The sequence below is a fragment of the Oreochromis niloticus genome, linkage group LG7, assembly GCF_001858045.2.
Source record: "Oreochromis niloticus isolate F11D_XX linkage group LG7, O_niloticus_UMD_NMBU, whole genome shotgun sequence".
Lineage (NCBI taxonomy): Eukaryota > Metazoa > Chordata > Actinopteri > Cichliformes > Cichlidae > Oreochromis > Oreochromis niloticus.
In genome coordinates, this window is record NC_031972.2 from 16,815,215 (window position 1) to 16,831,316 (window position 16,102).

The 16,102-nt window shown below is 42.5% G+C and overlaps 3 protein-coding genes across 5 annotated transcripts; 1 reads left to right on the forward strand and 2 right to left on the reverse strand.

The window, feature by feature from the left end:
* The first annotated feature begins 294 nt into the window (after window positions 1–294).
* On the forward strand, window positions 295–5,201 carry atp5fa1 (ATP synthase F1 subunit alpha). Of its 2 annotated transcripts, none has more exons than XM_003451467.3 (11): window positions 295–452; window positions 1,557–1,635; window positions 1,816–1,985; window positions 2,371–2,544; window positions 2,856–3,022; window positions 3,583–3,883; window positions 3,978–4,202; window positions 4,280–4,387; window positions 4,482–4,626; window positions 4,739–4,889; window positions 4,976–5,201. In XM_003451467.3, the coding sequence occupies exons 1-11, from the start codon at window positions 393–395 to the stop codon at window positions 5,052–5,054; spliced, it is 1,659 nt and encodes a 552-aa protein (XP_003451515.1). In that variant the 5' UTR covers window positions 295–392; the 3' UTR covers window positions 5,055–5,201. The 2 variants fall into 2 exon arrangements, with proteins under 2 accessions (XP_003451515.1, XP_019216534.1); XM_019360989.2 differs by having other exon boundaries at window positions 438–452; window positions 1,557–1,632; window positions 1,812–1,985.
* Window positions 5,202–5,947: 746 nt separating this feature from the next.
* On the reverse strand, window positions 5,948–9,856 carry hwa (huluwa). Of its 2 annotated transcripts, none has more exons than XM_025909270.1 (3): window positions 8,944–9,856; window positions 8,144–8,345; window positions 5,948–6,611 (listed from the first exon to the last, which is right to left on the reverse strand). In XM_025909270.1, the coding sequence occupies exons 1-3, from the start codon at window positions 9,523–9,525 to the stop codon at window positions 6,445–6,447; spliced, it is 951 nt and encodes a 316-aa protein (XP_025765055.1). In that variant the 5' UTR covers window positions 9,526–9,856; the 3' UTR covers window positions 5,948–6,444. The 2 variants fall into 2 exon arrangements, with proteins under 2 accessions (XP_025765055.1, XP_025765056.1); XM_025909271.1 differs by having other exon boundaries at window positions 8,150–8,345; window positions 8,944–9,843.
* Window positions 9,857–10,032: 176 nt separating this feature from the next.
* On the reverse strand, window positions 10,033–13,813 carry zgc:122979 (dnaJ homolog subfamily B member 5). Its single transcript, XM_025909269.1, has 4 exons — window positions 13,594–13,813; window positions 12,741–12,999; window positions 11,863–12,395; window positions 10,033–10,953 (listed from the first exon to the last, which is right to left on the reverse strand). Exons 1-4 carry the CDS (start codon window positions 13,699–13,701, stop codon window positions 10,720–10,722), a joined length of 1,134 nt encoding a protein of 377 aa, XP_025765054.1. The 5' UTR covers window positions 13,702–13,813; the 3' UTR covers window positions 10,033–10,719.
* Between the last annotated feature and the right edge of the window lie 2,289 nt (window positions 13,814–16,102).

Sequence of the window (16,102 nt, forward strand, 5' to 3'; positions counted from 1 at the left end):
ATTCCGAGCACCATCCTCTGTCACCCCCACCCCTCGCTCTCTTTCTCTCTCTCTCGCTCTTTCCCTATATCCGCATTATTCCTTAGGTTAATAATCTGTGGAGGAGCCACATGAGCCATCTTTTAAAAAAAATAAAAATTAAACTGAAGTACAGTCAATATCCAAATGATTTTATTTTACTGTGATCTATGCAGCTGCCGACACACTTTTTAAAGGGAACCCGAAGAAATACAACGAAATAAAATAAAAAAAATAAAAGCTAAAATAAAGTCTGGAGAGTGGTTTATTTTGAAGTACTTCCGGGTCGCGGTGACCTCTCTACAGTTCGCTGCCGTGTCCGCCATCCTTCTCTCTCCTCTCCAGGAGCAAGACAGACCTCGTAGGACACCAACATGCTGTCGGTTCGCGTTGCAGCGGCTCTCGCCCGCAACCTGCCCCGCAGGGCTGGATTGGTAAGCACCTCTACTTATATATGTGACGTTTTTGTTCACTTCTTTGAGGAAAAACAAGAATTTATTCGCACAAAACCATGGCGGCTGTTGTGCGCGCGCACGTCTTTGCATCGGAGGGCACTGGGCCCTTCACAGTGCCAGTCACTGTTGCTAACATGTTTGTAGTTGACAGACAGCAAAACCCAACTTGAGGAGTCGATAAATGAAAAAAAAAGCAAACGCTGATCCACGTGTTGCACTGCTCGGCGAGTGTCAGTGGAAATGACAAAGCTGTAACTTGGTGTTGAAGGTCAGGTTTGGCCCCTTCTGCATGACAGCTTTAGGCAAAATGTATTTACCAAGCTAGCTTCGCACAGTTCTTTCAGTACATAAAGCAACATTATGGTAGACATTTCACTGTTCTGGATGGATATTATAGACTCGATCTGTACCAATCATCGGTTGAGATTGTCCTATGACTCTGTGACCTGAAACCTTTTATATACAGACCAATTCCAAGTCTTGTGAAAATGAAAATTTTAATATAGCTGCTGTGATTAAATTACACTGTAATGCATGGTGCAGTAGTTCATGTGTATTCTGTATGTAGCTTTTTTTTTTTTATTTCTGCCTGTCACCTCTGTGACTCAGGGGGCTATAAGTGATTTAAATCCAGTGGCAGTGACACCTAAAACAAGTGCAGTCTGTAATCTTTACTTTGTTCACTTATTTTTTGCTGTGTTTTCGGCATTTTCACAATAATTGGTGTTGAGTTGACGGTTGGTAGAAAGGTTCCCTAGCAGCTGGGGATTTTATTAAGTTTATCATCTACTTTTTATAGACAAAACATTAGACATTTTAAAATTAACAGCACAACAAATCTCAAAAATTATCATACAATCTAATTAATAATGAAAGACGGGGGTTTCATTATTATTTTTTTATAATGTTCATTTGGGACGATTTATTCCATGATTGACATCATGACCGCTTTAATTTTAGTTTGCCTAATAAGCTGCCAGTTTATATTTGGTTAGACTGTTTTTAAATGATTAATGATTGAAAACTGCTGTTTTTCCGGCCTTGATAAAACTGATTCTTTCGCTCTTTCTTGATGTGATAAAGGTATCAAAGAATGTTGCTGCGGCTTGTGTAGGAGCCAAGAATCTACACACCTCTAGCCCATGGCTGCAGAAAAAAACAGGTCAGTGTTTTAGGAAGTCTGCTTCAGTCTAGAGTCCAAGAAATGAAATTATTTTTGGAACATTTCTCCCCAGCAATGTTTGAGGAAGAACCACTATGTAAAGATCTCACAATATATATGTTAATTAGTTTCATAGAACTTTATTAACCCTGAATTGTAAACACTTATCATACATTACAGGCACTGCTGAGGTCTCATCAATTCTGGAGGAGAAGATCATGGGAGCTGATACCAGTTCTGATTTGGAGGAGACTGGTCGCGTACTGTCTATTGGTGATGGTATTGCCAGAGTGTACGGTCTTAGGAACGTGCAGGCTGAGGAGATGGTGGAGTTCTCCTCTGGTCTTAAGGTGACTATCTAAGTCTTACATAATGACCTTGTTTAAATACCATGGGTGAATAAAAATATTTAAACAGTTTCTAGATCATTTTAAGTCAAAGGTGTTTGGAGAATGATAGATTTTTACTTTAGCAGCAAAGAATGTCTGTAAGCCACTGGGTAAGCACACTGCCTCAAGTTTAAATCCCAGGTTAATGTGTTGTTCCTGGAAATAATAACCTCTGAAAATAAGTAGATCTGTTGGCAGAAAATGGAGTTAAAGATGTGGTTTTGATTAGTCTTAACCCACATACTGTCCTTTAAAATGGATTATTATACACAGTGGTTGTTGAAGTACTTTGCATAGTAAATTCATGCAAACAAAGGTAATAATGGTTTTTTGTTCTCCTACCCAGGGTATGTCTCTGAACTTGGAGCCCGACAACGTTGGTGTCGTGGTGTTTGGTAATGACAAGCTGATCAAAGAGGGCGACATCGTCAAAAGAACGGGCGCTATCGTTGATGTGCCTGTAGGCGAGGAGCTCCTGGGCCGCGTTGTGGACGCTCTTGGAAATGCCATCGATGGAAAGGTACCTGTCAGAAAACTGAGAGAGTCTTGTTTTCCAGATTCTAAATTAATTGTGTCATTGCTTATTCTAGGCAAACAGCACTTGAAACAAATATTATAGTTTATGATCACATGCTTAAATGTAGAGCATTAGGTATGTTTGATAAATGATTGAAACTGCTGTTTAATAATCTATTAGTAAACTGAGGAGTTGGTTCATTAACTTTCAATATGTGTAAAGAGATTTTTGTTCACCCAATTTTGCTAGCCTTTGGCTTTTGTGGAGTTGATTGATGGTACATTTGATGGTTTTATACATCATTTTCTCCACAGGGCCCCCTGGGCTCCAAGGTTCGCAGGCGTGTGGGACTGAAAGCTCCTGGTATCATCCCCCGTATCTCTGTGAGGGAGCCCATGCAGACCGGCATCAAAGCTGTGGACAGTTTGGTCCCCATAGGTCGTGGACAGCGTGAGCTCATCATTGGAGACAGGCAGACTGGGTAAGAGGCTCAAAGTGAATAGCTGAATACGACAGAGTATTTGATGTTATTTCCAGTGCCTTTTAAGTGCTTCTACAGTAGTGGAAGTGATGCTTCCAAAGAAGGGGTCACAAATACCCTATTATTATAAGTTGTTGTTGTGTTTTTTAGCACTTAACCATCATTTTTTTCACAGACAGGTTTTTTTTGTTACTTCATGAATGACATTTTAAACTCATTAGTTCAAATTAGGCTAAGTTCTACCAGCTTTGTTTCATGTTTCGTTGCAGATATGATCTGTCTCATGAAGCATCTGATTGTTTTTGTCAGATGGGAAACCAAACGTGCAAAATAATTCCATATATCTACATAAGCTTACATCACTGTGAACAAGGTGTCATTTTTGTATGCTGGAAGCTAGGATTTCTATTGTGTTTATGAATAATGGATTAGAAAGTGAAGAAATACACTCTTTATAATAAATGTGTATATATTTTTCTTTTAGACTGTTAGACCTTCTAAAACTGTTCTAAGCACAAAAATGTGAACTGGTGGTTTGTTTATCCACATTTGTCTTGCAGAAAAACTGCCATTGCCATTGACACAATCATCAACCAGAAGCGCTTCAACGATGGGACTGATGAGAAGAAGAAGCTCTATTGCATTTATGTTGCTATTGGCCAGAAGAGGTCCACGGTGGCTCAGCTGGTGAAGAGGCTCACTGATGCCGATGCCATGAAGTACACCATAGTGGTGTCTGCTACAGCTTCTGATGCTGCTCCACTGCAGTACTTGGCTCCCTACTCTGGCTGCTCCATGGGAGAGTACTTCAGAGACAATGGAAAGCACGCCCTGATCATCTATGACGATCTTTCCAAGCAGGTGAGTTTATTTGGTCTCATGCTACAGAGCGTTTTTTAACACAAGCGTAAAAAACTGTGTTTAAAATCGGGGTCTGGTTCTTGCCTTCCTGCAGGCTGTCGCTTACCGTCAGATGTCCCTGCTGCTCCGTCGTCCCCCCGGGCGTGAGGCTTACCCAGGAGACGTTTTCTACCTGCATTCCCGTCTGCTGGAGAGAGCTGCTAAGATGAACGACAACTTCGGCGGTGGCTCCCTCACAGCCCTTCCTGTTATTGAGACACAGGCTGGTGACGTGTCAGCCTACATTCCAACTAATGTCATCTCTATCACAGATGGACAGGTCAGTGTGTGAGTAAGTTGCCTTCCCTCATTCTAATTTGGATCCTCAGCCACCATTAAATATGTTGTATCCCACAGATCTTCTTGGAGACTGAGCTGTTTTACAAGGGTATTCGTCCAGCTATCAATGTCGGTCTTTCTGTGTCACGTGTCGGATCTGCTGCCCAGACCAGGGCCATGAAACAGGTTGGTCTTTCAGTCTTGCCTAGTTCTAGTCTCTCAACTGATTTTTGTGCTGGGAGTCTTTCACATTAACTTCCTTTTTCCTGTCCATCATCAGGTGGCTGGTACCATGAAGCTGGAGCTGGCCCAGTACCGTGAGGTGGCTGCCTTCGCTCAGTTTGGTTCTGATCTGGATGCTGCCACTCAGCAGCTGCTGAACCGTGGCGTCCGTCTGACTGAGCTGCTTAAGCAGGGACAGTACTGTGAGTATTTGCTGTTCGTATAGAAAATGAAGCATCCATTTAAAAACAAAAATAGAATTTATCCATTCTGCAGTTGTCTTACTTACTGTGCCCATGAACTTCCATCTTTCAGCTCCAATGGCTATTGAAGAACAGGTAGCAGTCATTTATGCTGGTGTGAGGGGACACTTGGACAAAATGGAGCCAAGCAAGATCACCAAGTTTGAGAAGGCGTTCCTGCAGCACATACTGAGCCAGCACCAGGACCTGCTGGCAAATATTAAGTGAGTTTAACATTTCTAAAGCAATAGCAGATTCTTTATTTTTAGTGCATTGGTTACAATACATCTCAATCTGTTCTTCATTGCAGGGCTGATGGCAAAATCTCTGAGGCATCCGATGCCAAGCTCAAACAAATTGTGTTGAATTTCCTCTCCAGCTTCGAGTAAAGTGGTCTTTTTGGTCTGGTTGTTTTCATGTTTGCATAGTTCAGTGTCAGTTATACTTTCTATGAACTTAAAAAAAAAAACCTCAAAGGGCACTTGATCTTTAAATGTACAGATTTCTCTGAACAGAGAATAAAGTATTCCACCTAACTCTGACTCCTTTTTTGTTTTTACAGTACTGCTGTTATGTGGAGTTTTTGTATTTTCCCAGTTGCCGTATTCTTTAATCATTTACATGTAAGCATTGAGCTAAAGCATTTATTTAAAACTGTGACAGAAAAAGAACTGCTGCAGTTGTATATCCCTCAAATTTCAAAAGACCAGCAATGCAAATAGTTCTCATTTGTATTCATATGATCATACACTCAAACTTTATTTCAGTGCCAAGAAATGCATAATTCAGCTTTTTGTCAGGTCAGGCTCATTATTTGAGCTCAGTTTTTTAAAGTTTCCAAACACTGTTTAAGACAAACTTCCTAGAAACTGGAAGTAAATGGTTGATGGGGATGATCATCTTGTCGTTGTAACCATATCCCAGCCTAGATCCTAGATCAGTTGTATTAGAGGATAAACATCTAGAGCTCATGAGCAAGCTTGTAAAGTTTTCTAAAGGTTCATCGCATGTGCTGTAGTTGAAACTTCTTTTAAGATCAAGGCTTGAAGACCTTAAACAGAAAGGAACAGTTTAAATTTTCTGTGACTGAGCAAGATGCATTAATACATACATACAGCCTGTATTCTGAAAACTGCAGGTATACTTGAACCACATCGCTGCACTGTTTACGAATACTGTTAAAGCCAGTGTCCTTTTATTCTGTGTTACTAATCTACTGCAAAGACTCGTCTGCCTTTTTATTTAGACATTTTTAAAAATTAGAAGCACAATCCCATCACAAACCATATCACCAGGAGCGCCCTCTGCTGGTCAGGAGAGGCAACTGGAACATGCCGAATCAAAAAGTATGTAAACATGAAGTTGTTTTTATTATAAAGATTAACAATTTCATCAATAGGTACTTTATTATATTTTACATAGTCTACAGATCAAAGTGAATCAAAGAATTTCAAATCAACTGTGAAACTGATTGTTATGAAAATGTTTGTGATACTTAAAACCAGCCAAACGGGCCAGTACATATGAAAGTGTGAGATGAATTAACTAACATCAGTGAAGCGTGTCATCAGTGCACTGATAACATTTGATAGTAACTGAAGTCAAAGTGAAGAAGAACATACAGTCTGAACAGGTTCTGTGGAAGGGTGAGTTTTACAACATCAAAAATTATGTCAGTTTGTGTAAAGTAATAGTGTTCAATAATGAGACAAAGAAATTCGAAAAAACACTTGATGGAATAAATACATGATACACATTAATAAACATTAAAAGTACAAATTACACCCAGTACTGTTTCATGTGGATTGCAGGTCTGTGATGTTTATGTTTGGGTATATTATTCTGTTTGACATAGCAGGGGTCATAATAATCCCACTCCAGAGCTGAAGCCAGCACTCCATTGGACAGGCCGTCACTGTCTGCAGACAGAATCCGCAGGGAGACCCCTGAAAGGAATTGCATTTCCACTTTAGATGTTTATTGGATCAAAGGTTGTACTTTGCTGCAGAGTCTGTTTTCAGTAATTGCAAACTGGAGGATTCATATCACACAAACTTTGGATTTTTATGTGCATGAATTACACTTCGATATCTTTTCTTCTTCTGCGGTCAAATTCTATGCAGACATTCTTCATAGTAAAAGATCAACAAGAAGAAAACTTTCTAATCTTTCCAAGAATTTAGTGTAGATATTACTGACCGTAATCATTGGTTTACATATTTCTGCAATTATTAAAGCAATTATTCACTCTTATACACGTCATTAGGTATATCTAACTAGTTCTGGATAGGACTACCTTTTGTCTTCATAACTGCCTTAATTCTTCACGGCATAGATTCAACAGAGTGCTGGAAAGATTCCTCAGAAATTTTGATCATTATTGGCATAATAGTGTCATACGGTTGCTGCAGATTTCATGCCTAAGCTGCTATTGATTTGGATTTAGTGCATGTAGACTTCAGGTGATTACAGTGAACTCATCGCCATGCTCACAAAACCAGTTTCAGATGATTTGAGCTTTGTGATATGGTACGTTATCCTGCTGGAAATAGTCAGTAGAAGATGGGCACACTTTGTCCATAAAGGGATGGACACAGTCAGCAATAACACTTAGACAGTCTGTGGCATTTAAAAGTTTGCCAGTATTCCTCACACCATTTTACCATCAGCCTACAATGCTAAATCAGGGTTTATGCACCACATTCTTACTCTACCATCTGAATGCCACAGCAGAAATCGACCAGGCAACATTTTTCCGCTCTTCCTTTGTCCGATTTTGGAGAATCTCTGAGAACTGTGGCCTCAGTTTTCCTTAGTTGCCACTCCTAAAGAGTGGCACCCAGTGTGTTCTTCTGCTGCTGTAGACCATCTGCTTAAAGGTTTGATTAGAGATGCTCTTCTGCATTTCTTATTTGTATCAAGTGGTTATTTGACTTACTGCACTCTACCCATTCTCCTCTGACCTCCAGCATTAATAAGCCAGTTTCACTCAGAGAGCTGCCCCTGACTGAATGTTTTCTCTTTTTCAGACCATCCTCTGTAAATGCTCAAGATGTTTGTGTGGGGAAAAAATAAAAAATAGAAAAACCACAGAAGATCAGCAGCTTCTAAAACATCCTGGCACCAACAACCTCACAATGTTCAAAGCCAATTAAATCACCTTTCTTCCCCAATCAAATGCTTAGTTTGAACTTCAGCAGGCCGTCTTGGCCATGTCTGCATGCCGAAATGCAAAGAGTTGCTGCTATGTCATTGGCTAGTATTTGTATTCCTGAGCAGCTGAACAGATGTACCTGACATTTGCTAGTGAGTGTACACATAAAAATCATGGATCAGTTTCCTGATCATTTCTAGGCTACAATCAAAATTTAACATGTCAAGATTTTCTTTCAGCCCCATTTCATGTATGGATCAACATCAGTTATTAAATACATTTGTATACAGTGAAGTTGTTGTAGTGGTGATCACTATAAGGTACCTGTACCTGCACTTGCTCCAAAATCGCTATCCAGTCCAGGACCCGCTGCAGACGCGTTCAGACAGGACGCCTCTGAATGCAGGTTGGTGTACTCGCACTCCATGTCTACCTTGTCAACCCTGCACCCTGCAACACCTGGGTCCACATCTGACAGCATCTCATAAGTACTGCTCCTCCGAATGAGACCCACAAATTCGGTCTCCTGCAGAAAACAAAGGGATACAAAAAGCAGTTCATAAGAACACGATCTGCTGCATCTCTGCACACACACACGCCTCTCTTTCAAGGATTACCAACTTCCAGTGATAAACTGCATCACATGTGATAAACTGCATCAAACTACATCATACTTACAAATATATTTTGCAACATCTAAAATAACCCTACATGATCTGGAAAGTGCAGACAAACTATATAGCAGATGGATTACCACCAAACCAGTGCTGCCCAGGGATTTGGACTCCAGACAACCTTCAGAGATTCCTTGTGTAACAACTTCATTTGGTGTATATATATATATATATATATATATATATATCATCAGAGCATGCAACACAAAAGCAGTTACTAATGGGATGGTTTTGCTGCTTCTATTGAGGCCTTAAACTTCTCTTTGCATTTGTACTTAATTCAGCTACCACACACAGGAAACCTGTGCACACAATGAGCGGTAACAAAGGGGTTAACGGGGCCCTAAATTGGGCTAATTAAGCCAGTTGTGCAGTTGGAAGTATTTGCCACTGAATGTTTAATAATTTGTCTAAATATTTTTTGGGAAAAAAAACAAAACAATAACTCACCATAGGAGTGTTTGGAGGGACAAGGTTCAATCTGGTTTCAGTCCCTGAATCATGCGGTAACACCTGTGCACTCTTGCGCCAGCCTGTTTTGCTGAAGCTGTAGGTCCGTGAGCTGGAGGCAAGGTTTAGTCCCGGGGTGAAACAATCTTCTGGAGAGATTGCCCGGATGGTGCTCGGCGCTCTCTGAGACCCTGAACCAGTAGCGCCATCTGGCCTCAGAAGTCGGATCCTGTGATCCAGCCCGATCCTTTCCCTGGAAGAAGCCCTGGAAGAAGTAACGGGATGAGGGAGCACGGGCTCTGATAGCGACAAATACGCTCTCCGCCCGTCTTGGCGCAAAGGAAACGCCACATCGGACAGTCTGACTCCCTGAGGAGACCGCAAAAGCATCTCCTCCGTGCGTTCTGGCCGCAGCCTGATTTTCTTCTTTGACAGGATCAGTAACTTGTAACCCAGCAAGAGGCAGTTCAGCAGAAGCAGAACGACCACGCAGGGAACGAGCAGGAGAACGACTAAGGTCAAACTCGTCACAGGGTTCCCTTCAGTCAGACTGGATGCTGTGGTTTCACTTACATGCGACATTTCATTCCTAAACACATGGAGGCTGAATTTGGGAAAACTTCAGATTTCAGCTCAGATTACAGGTCGTCTCTCTTTGCACAGGTGGCTCGATCTCTTAAATCAATGTGGACTGTCTTTTTTTGTTTGCCAGTATTTTCTATCTGATGCCATCCTGCATCTCAAATGTATGCAGCCTCCAAATATGAGTGTTGTCCTTAATCATTCTTTTCTCCATCACTGTAGGCATGCGCTCTCACTGCTATCAGAGCACTGGCTTTATTTGACACGACTGTGCAGCGCTCAGTTGGCCGCCACATAAATTACAGACCAACAGGTGTGCCTTATTGTGTGCAGGATGATGTTAGGACTGGCCGCTAGATGGCAGCAGATGACTCCTATATCGCTGAGCAACTTCAAATCTGGTCTGAAGTGTGATTTAGTGGACTGCAAATGTCTGAGAGTTCACTTATGTAAGTTTAGGATTTGAAAATAATATGCTTTTATCCAATAGTGAGGCGGAAACAGAAGTCAAATTGTTCTTTTTCTTTATTTTTCATGCTTTCAAACATCTCTATATCAAGTAATAATAATAATACATCAGCAGGTGGCTCATCGCAGATTATATACAGACATTTCAAATCATTCAATAGAACATTTGACAGATGAATCTCTTTTAGAGACAGTGTTTCAGCATTTTGTACACAAAGTAGATCTTTGTAGACAAGTATGTTTGCTATTGTAATAAATCAATGCAAAAGATCAGTCATATGAACACCATATAACTATAATGATGACAGTAGTAGAAGTAATAATAATAATAATACTAAAGTTGTGTTATTTCCCTTACATGTTTCTACCATTGAGGTTTAAGGAAGTCTATACAGACTTGAATAGCACACTGATATCCTGCGAAAGGTTTGCAAGTATAACAGTACAGATAACTCATTCAAGAGAAAGGCTATCGAGTCAATGGATGCCCTCAGATACCAAAGACCCCCATTAATCAGCTCTCAACTCACTGCTCGCACAGCATCGCTAAGTTGGTGTGCATCATGCCGAGCGCCCGCAGAAAGTCATCTCCTCGCAAAAAGTTGCACGTGATCTACAACTCGCTTAAGCGCCGCTTGCCGCTTCCAAACACAATAAGAGGTTGTGATTTGGTTGTGATAGCACCTCGGGCAAGGCTGTGTTTGTGAACTGGTAACAGTTACCCGGCTAGCACTGGGCCAGGCTGTGCTTGATGATCTCTCGGGACTGTGGTGGGATTCTGTCTGGGAAGGCCACCTGGAACTCAACCACCAAGTCGCCTCTCTGGGATGGGCTTTTGGGCAGGGGAAGGCCTTCGCCCCTCAGCCGGCGGACGGCACCGGGTTTGATGACATCGCTGCAAGGTAGAGGCATCATCCGGTTGTCAAGCGTTGGAACGTTTACTGTGCAGCCGCAGAGAGCCTGGAGACAAGAGAAGAAAGGGAGAGTTAGCCCTGCAGACCCATGAAGCTGTTAACCTGTTTCACAATTATTTTTCGAGTGGCCTAATTATGAGTGGAATCCAGTTTCTCTAAAAGTGTCAAGTTGCATAAGAGATAAATGTGGGGTGTCTGTCTTTCTGAAACAATTCTCTGTGTTATTTTCTGCGTTATGCAACAGACCGGTGTTACAGATGTTATAATCGCTGCTCCGTTTACTGGCTCAGTGTGGGCGTTAAGTGTTTTAGTGACTGAAGTGAGCCATAGGAAGATGGAGGAGCTCTTTGAAATGTCATTCTCTGTGACTGCTACCCTGCTAATCTGTGTGTGGGCTGGTGGAAGCGAGAGCCAGAGACAGAGTGAGCCAAAAAAAAAAAAAAGGCGCCTGCCTTATACAAGCAGAGAAGTCTGCAGCCAGCATAGTAGTTGCGAGGGAGGGTGAAGTGCAATTCGTGGGGGCAGTCAGTACTGGGAGCTAAATTTAGCTCCTGCTTGCTCTCTCACTCTGCAGGGGCTGATGAGGTAAACGGAGGCGTTGGCAGGCTTACTGCTGTTTCTGTGTTTGTGGGGGTCTGTCAGCTCGCTGTAAGCTGAGGGGTTCAGATGCCCATAACAGAACACTCTGTTCTGTCCTCAGACTGCAATCAAAGATATTGTCCTCCCTCCCTGCATTTGGCAGAAATTGGACCTTCAATCTTATGTGTTACTGCTGTTTTTTTCAGGAATCAATTTTCTCTGGCATTTAAGAAAGAACATTACTCAATGGTTATATAAAGGACAAGAAGTGGTGTATAGATCTTAGCCTTGATCTGAGTAGGTGTAAGTGGTTGTATCTGAGTATAGGCCACTCATATGTTTCATAATGTATCTGATGGCGATGCACCAAACTCACCTCTTTAAGGGTGATCTTGGCCGTGTAGACGAGGTTGGAGCCCTCTCTCTTGTACTGAGGATGCTCCTGGTCCCTGAGAATGAAGGTGATGTCTGCGGGGGCGCTGTTGGGGGTCTCGTCTCCCTCCCTGGGGAAGGTGATCTTGGTTCCCGATTTCCAGCCTTTCTTTACCACCACATTCAGCACCTTCTCTTCTGTTCGCAAGGTGCAGCCATCGGGGTTGAGGCGGCTGCGGGTAATCTTCACATGCTTGGTGCAGCCCTGCATCACCTCCTCCAGGGTCACCAGCAGGTCGTGCACCACTACTTCACCCTGCAAGCGCCTCGGGCCTTTCCGCAGGCCGCCCTCGGGGCCCGCAGACCCGCTCACGTGGCTGAAGGTGAACCGTCTGAAGGGGTTGAAGAGGTCGTCGTCACCCTCTTCATTGCCGAAGAAGATGTCGAAGTGGTCAGACCCATTGAAGAAGGAGGAGAAGGTGGAGTGGGGGTCGCCCTGGAAATTGCTGCGGAAAATGTTGCCTCCGTTTTTAAGGCCTGAAAAGGGGAAAGAAAACAGGTTCAAGTCAAACTGCTGCAAAACATTTCCTAATTTGATGTTCCCTAAGTTCTCTTCATGCCACCTTCTCTAAAATGATGTAGAGACCAAGAAAACTCTTCTGTTTCTCCCTGAATAGCTAATCAGCCTCACAGCTGTCGCATTTCACATGTTGAGCTTGTTTAATAGGAGTGGGAGTCATCGCACATCAATATTTAGCATTTGATGATGACATGAATAGTTAATCTAATCACCCACGCTACACTAATCACTCAGATGGCAGTTACTAGTGAAGCTATTTAAAATGATAGCAATCACAGTTTCAGATCCCCGCCCATCCTCACCTTCCTCTCCAAACTGGTCGTATATGCTTCTCTTTTTGGGGTCAGTCAGGATCTCGTAGGCCTCTGCGATCTCTTTGAACTTGTCCTCTGCATCAGCATCGCTGTTCTTGTCTGGGTGAAACTTGAGGGCCATTTTCCTGTAGGCTTTCTTGATCTCGTCTTCATTGGATTCGGGGGAGACACCCAGGACTTTATAGAAGTCTTTGCCTGCGGGTTTGATGGGCAGACAGGGAACATCCTGCTCTGACCTGGTGCTTTCCTGCGAAAACACACAAAAATGCCACATTAAGAACATTTCTTCACCTTTTAAACATCAGCTTGTGCCAAACTTGTATCCCAAGTGTTGCCAAGCAGTGGCGAATAAGCATGCAAATTCAAACCTCTATCACCTAGAATGTTAAACAGAGTAGCTGATGCACAAGATATCTTCCAAAAAACTGCTGCAGAATATCTATTAATATGCAGAAAATCCCCCCCACCTCTAACAGAGTCTCAATGGGAAAACACCCTTATCTCCGTGCTGCTGCATGTGCGGTCACATATCCATAAATTTCATAGGCTCATGCACAGCACAACGTGATGGGGGAAAGTCATATAAGAGGCAAAAGACTCTTCCCCACCCCACCTCAGCGACTGAGATACTCTGCAGCGATTGGCTGAAAGCGAGCCGGCAATTCTTACATTCTTATATGTGAATGAATCCGGCACAACAGTAATGTGCCGGTTCCATACACACTGTTTAATTATACGGTGTCATTCATACGAACTGTCAGCACCGTGCAGCTTTACACACTTCAAACATGCTAAAGACAAACAGCCCCAAAAACTTCCCCGCGAAAAATGCCAAACTTACCGCTGAGGACGACGAGCCGGAGCTGTCCCCCCTGTGCATGACTCGCACTTTGCACTTGACATTGCCATTTTTGTGCTTCACACCGAACTGGGTCCAGATGAGAACCATGATGGGAAACTTTGCTGTGGTGCTACGTGTGTCGCTGTCCTCGGTGCTGGTGCTGAAATCGCTCTGCTCGCTTGCTCCGATCTCGCTTTCCGTGCTGTCTGAGCTCTCTTCGGCTCTCCGTTAAATACCAGAGCGGCGGCTCCCCCTCCTTTCCCACTAGCCGCTCCATCCGCCCACGCGGTGTGACTGAGCTTTCCCCGGACCCGCCCATTTCCTCACGCGCGGCAGGGGATGCCGGTGTCCTCAGCGCTCTCGGTGAAGAGCCATTGGCGCTCGGGCGATGATCACGCGGATGTTGCAGCCTCCCTTTTCCATCTCGAGACTTGTTTCCGGAGTTCTTTAAGGCAGATTTGAGCAGTCACGACTCGGTACACCGAGTCCTCTTTTTTTTTCTCCTTCCACAGACAGAACAGGCACAGTTATGAAAAAGAACTCATAAGTGCTGTCTGCCCAGACAAACTCCAGACAGAACATATCCTGCTGGGTGATGGAGCCCCTGTCCTCGAGTGCCATTTTTGCATTTGAGCTCACGCCTTGTCTTTCTTTTTACAGATTAAAGACATTTTTTCAGTGGATGGGAGAAACAAACATGACTATATCTTCTTTATGCTGGTGGGTATGCAGAATCATTTAGGAATAGCCATTTCTGTACATATTAGTAATGCCATAATACCCATATAAGGCAAGATGCCCTCAGGTAAAAGGGCGTGTCCTTCACAGCCAGTTTGATTCAGACCGATTCAAAATAATTAAATGTATACATCATATTTATAAATAATTTCTTTTAAATTCACATTATGAGCCATCGCAGTGCACCGTATACTGTAAGGTAATGCTCATTCAGTTGCAGGGGTAATGTATTCCAGTTAAAATGTATTGTGACTTTTTTGTTATGTAGGTAACAGTACATGATTCTCTATCCACGACTGTCAAATCTAAATGAGGATAATAAGGATGTGGTCCCAGCTATTGAAAGGAAACTAATATGGCACCACCTCAAGGAGCGCCTTGTTATGAACAGTTTTCAGACACATGATGTCTGTAAAAATTCCACTTTTACTATTTGGATTTTGTTGAGACCATCAGGCTTCCTCCCACTGTCCAAAGACATGCAGCTTGAGGGGGTAGGTTAACTGGTACTTCTAAATTGGCCATAGCAGTGAATGAGAGTGCGAATGCTTGTTGTCTCTCTGTGTTAGCCCTGCAAGAGATTGATTACATGTCCATGGTGTACCCTGCCTTCCACCCTATGGCAGCTGGGATAGGCTTAGATAAGAGGAAGAGGAGGAATGCATGGATGGGTATAGTGTGTGTATATGTAGGGATCAGTTGTCATCTGAACAACTGTAGTTGGTTGGAGATGATGGTTCACACAGAGTTTGGTATTTTAGTCTTTTATCCTTTCAAGAGAAATGTGAGGGCTTGTGAGATGAATAAGAAAATAAGAAGGAGTGACAAAACCACTGTTTAACATGACAGGGGTACCAACTAGACTGCTGCTTCACACTGTAGTTTTAATCAGACGTCTGTTATGTTATGTAATTCAAATCTCTCATCAGACAGTTACTAAAAACCCTGTTATAATACAGTGGGGTGGCAGGAAAAAGGTAGTATAAATTCCAAGTGTCTAAAACCTGACTTAGATATAAAGCTTATGTAGTATAACAGCAGAGGAAGGAATGCATAATTATCATTTTTTGAGGCAGTATCACAGTGAGTTGGAGTTATAGTGTTGCTCTGGATTCCACTCTGTCACATCCCAAACTCCTCATATTTTATATATTGACCATAATTCAGAAGAAAACCACATTTCGACGTTCATGTGACCAAGAGCCAGAGCTGATTTTCTGTACTGTAAAGAGCTGCTAATGGAGATTGATTAAAAGGTCCACCACCAAGCACTTATCTAAGCAGTGATTGTGATTATCTAAGATAACTCAAATTAAAATAAGGTTTTGAAAGCCTTTTCTCCCCCTGGAATTAACTTCAACCACCATCTTTGCTGTCGCTGGATTTTCCCATTGATTTCAATTCGTCCTCCTTTCAATGCCATTTTCCCCTCTTGTGATGTTTTTAGTAGCCTTTTCTGAACGGATGAGATCGTACAGTGGGTGCAGTTGTGTATAATTCTGTAGTCAATAAATGCAAACCTATGCAAGTAAAGCACTTGGCAGCTAGCAGCAAACAGCTGTAGAAGAAAAAGACAGCTTAGTGTTATGTAACTGAACGTGTTAAAAAAGAAAAAAAACCCTTGTGGCCGGTAAGTGTTGAAATATCTTGTGAAAATTTAAGATATTACCTGAACCTGGCTGGCTGTTGGTGTTACATAAATTTTCAACACATCGCTGTCACTTAAATGTGTTCCCACTTGCTTCAAATAAGCCACCAATCATCTCTGAAA

Coding starts and splice junctions, on each gene's coding strand:
- atp5fa1 (XM_003451467.3), top strand. CDS start 393: ATGCTGTCGGTTCGCGTTGCAGCGGCTCTCGCCCGCAACCTGCCCCGC. Junction 1,636..1,815: donor ATGGCTGCAGAAAAAAACAG/GTCAGTGTTTTA, acceptor CATACATTACAG/GCACTGCTGAGGTCTCATCA. Junction 1,986..2,370: donor AGTTCTCCTCTGGTCTTAAG/GTGACTATCTAA, acceptor TCTCCTACCCAG/GGTATGTCTCTGAACTTGGA.
- hwa (XM_025909270.1), bottom strand. CDS start 9,525: ATGTCGCATGTAAGTGAAACCACAGCATCCAGTCTGACTGAAGGGAAC. Junction 8,346..8,943: donor TCCCTCCAAACACTCCTATG/GTGAGTTATTGT, acceptor TGTTTTCTGCAG/GAGACCGAATTTGTGGGTCT. Junction 6,612..8,143: donor TGGAGCAAGTGCAGGTACAG/GTACCTTATAGT, acceptor AATTCCTTTCAG/GGGTCTCCCTGCGGATTCTG.
- zgc:122979 (XM_025909269.1), bottom strand. CDS start 13,701: ATGGTTCTCATCTGGACCCAGTTCGGTGTGAAGCACAAAAATGGCAAT. Junction 13,000..13,593: donor CCGGCTCGTCGTCCTCAGCG/GTAAGTTTGGCA, acceptor GTGTTTTCGCAG/GAAAGCACCAGGTCAGAGCA. Junction 12,396..12,740: donor CGACCAGTTTGGAGAGGAAG/GTGAGGATGGGC, acceptor TCCCCTTTTCAG/GCCTTAAAAACGGAGGCAAC.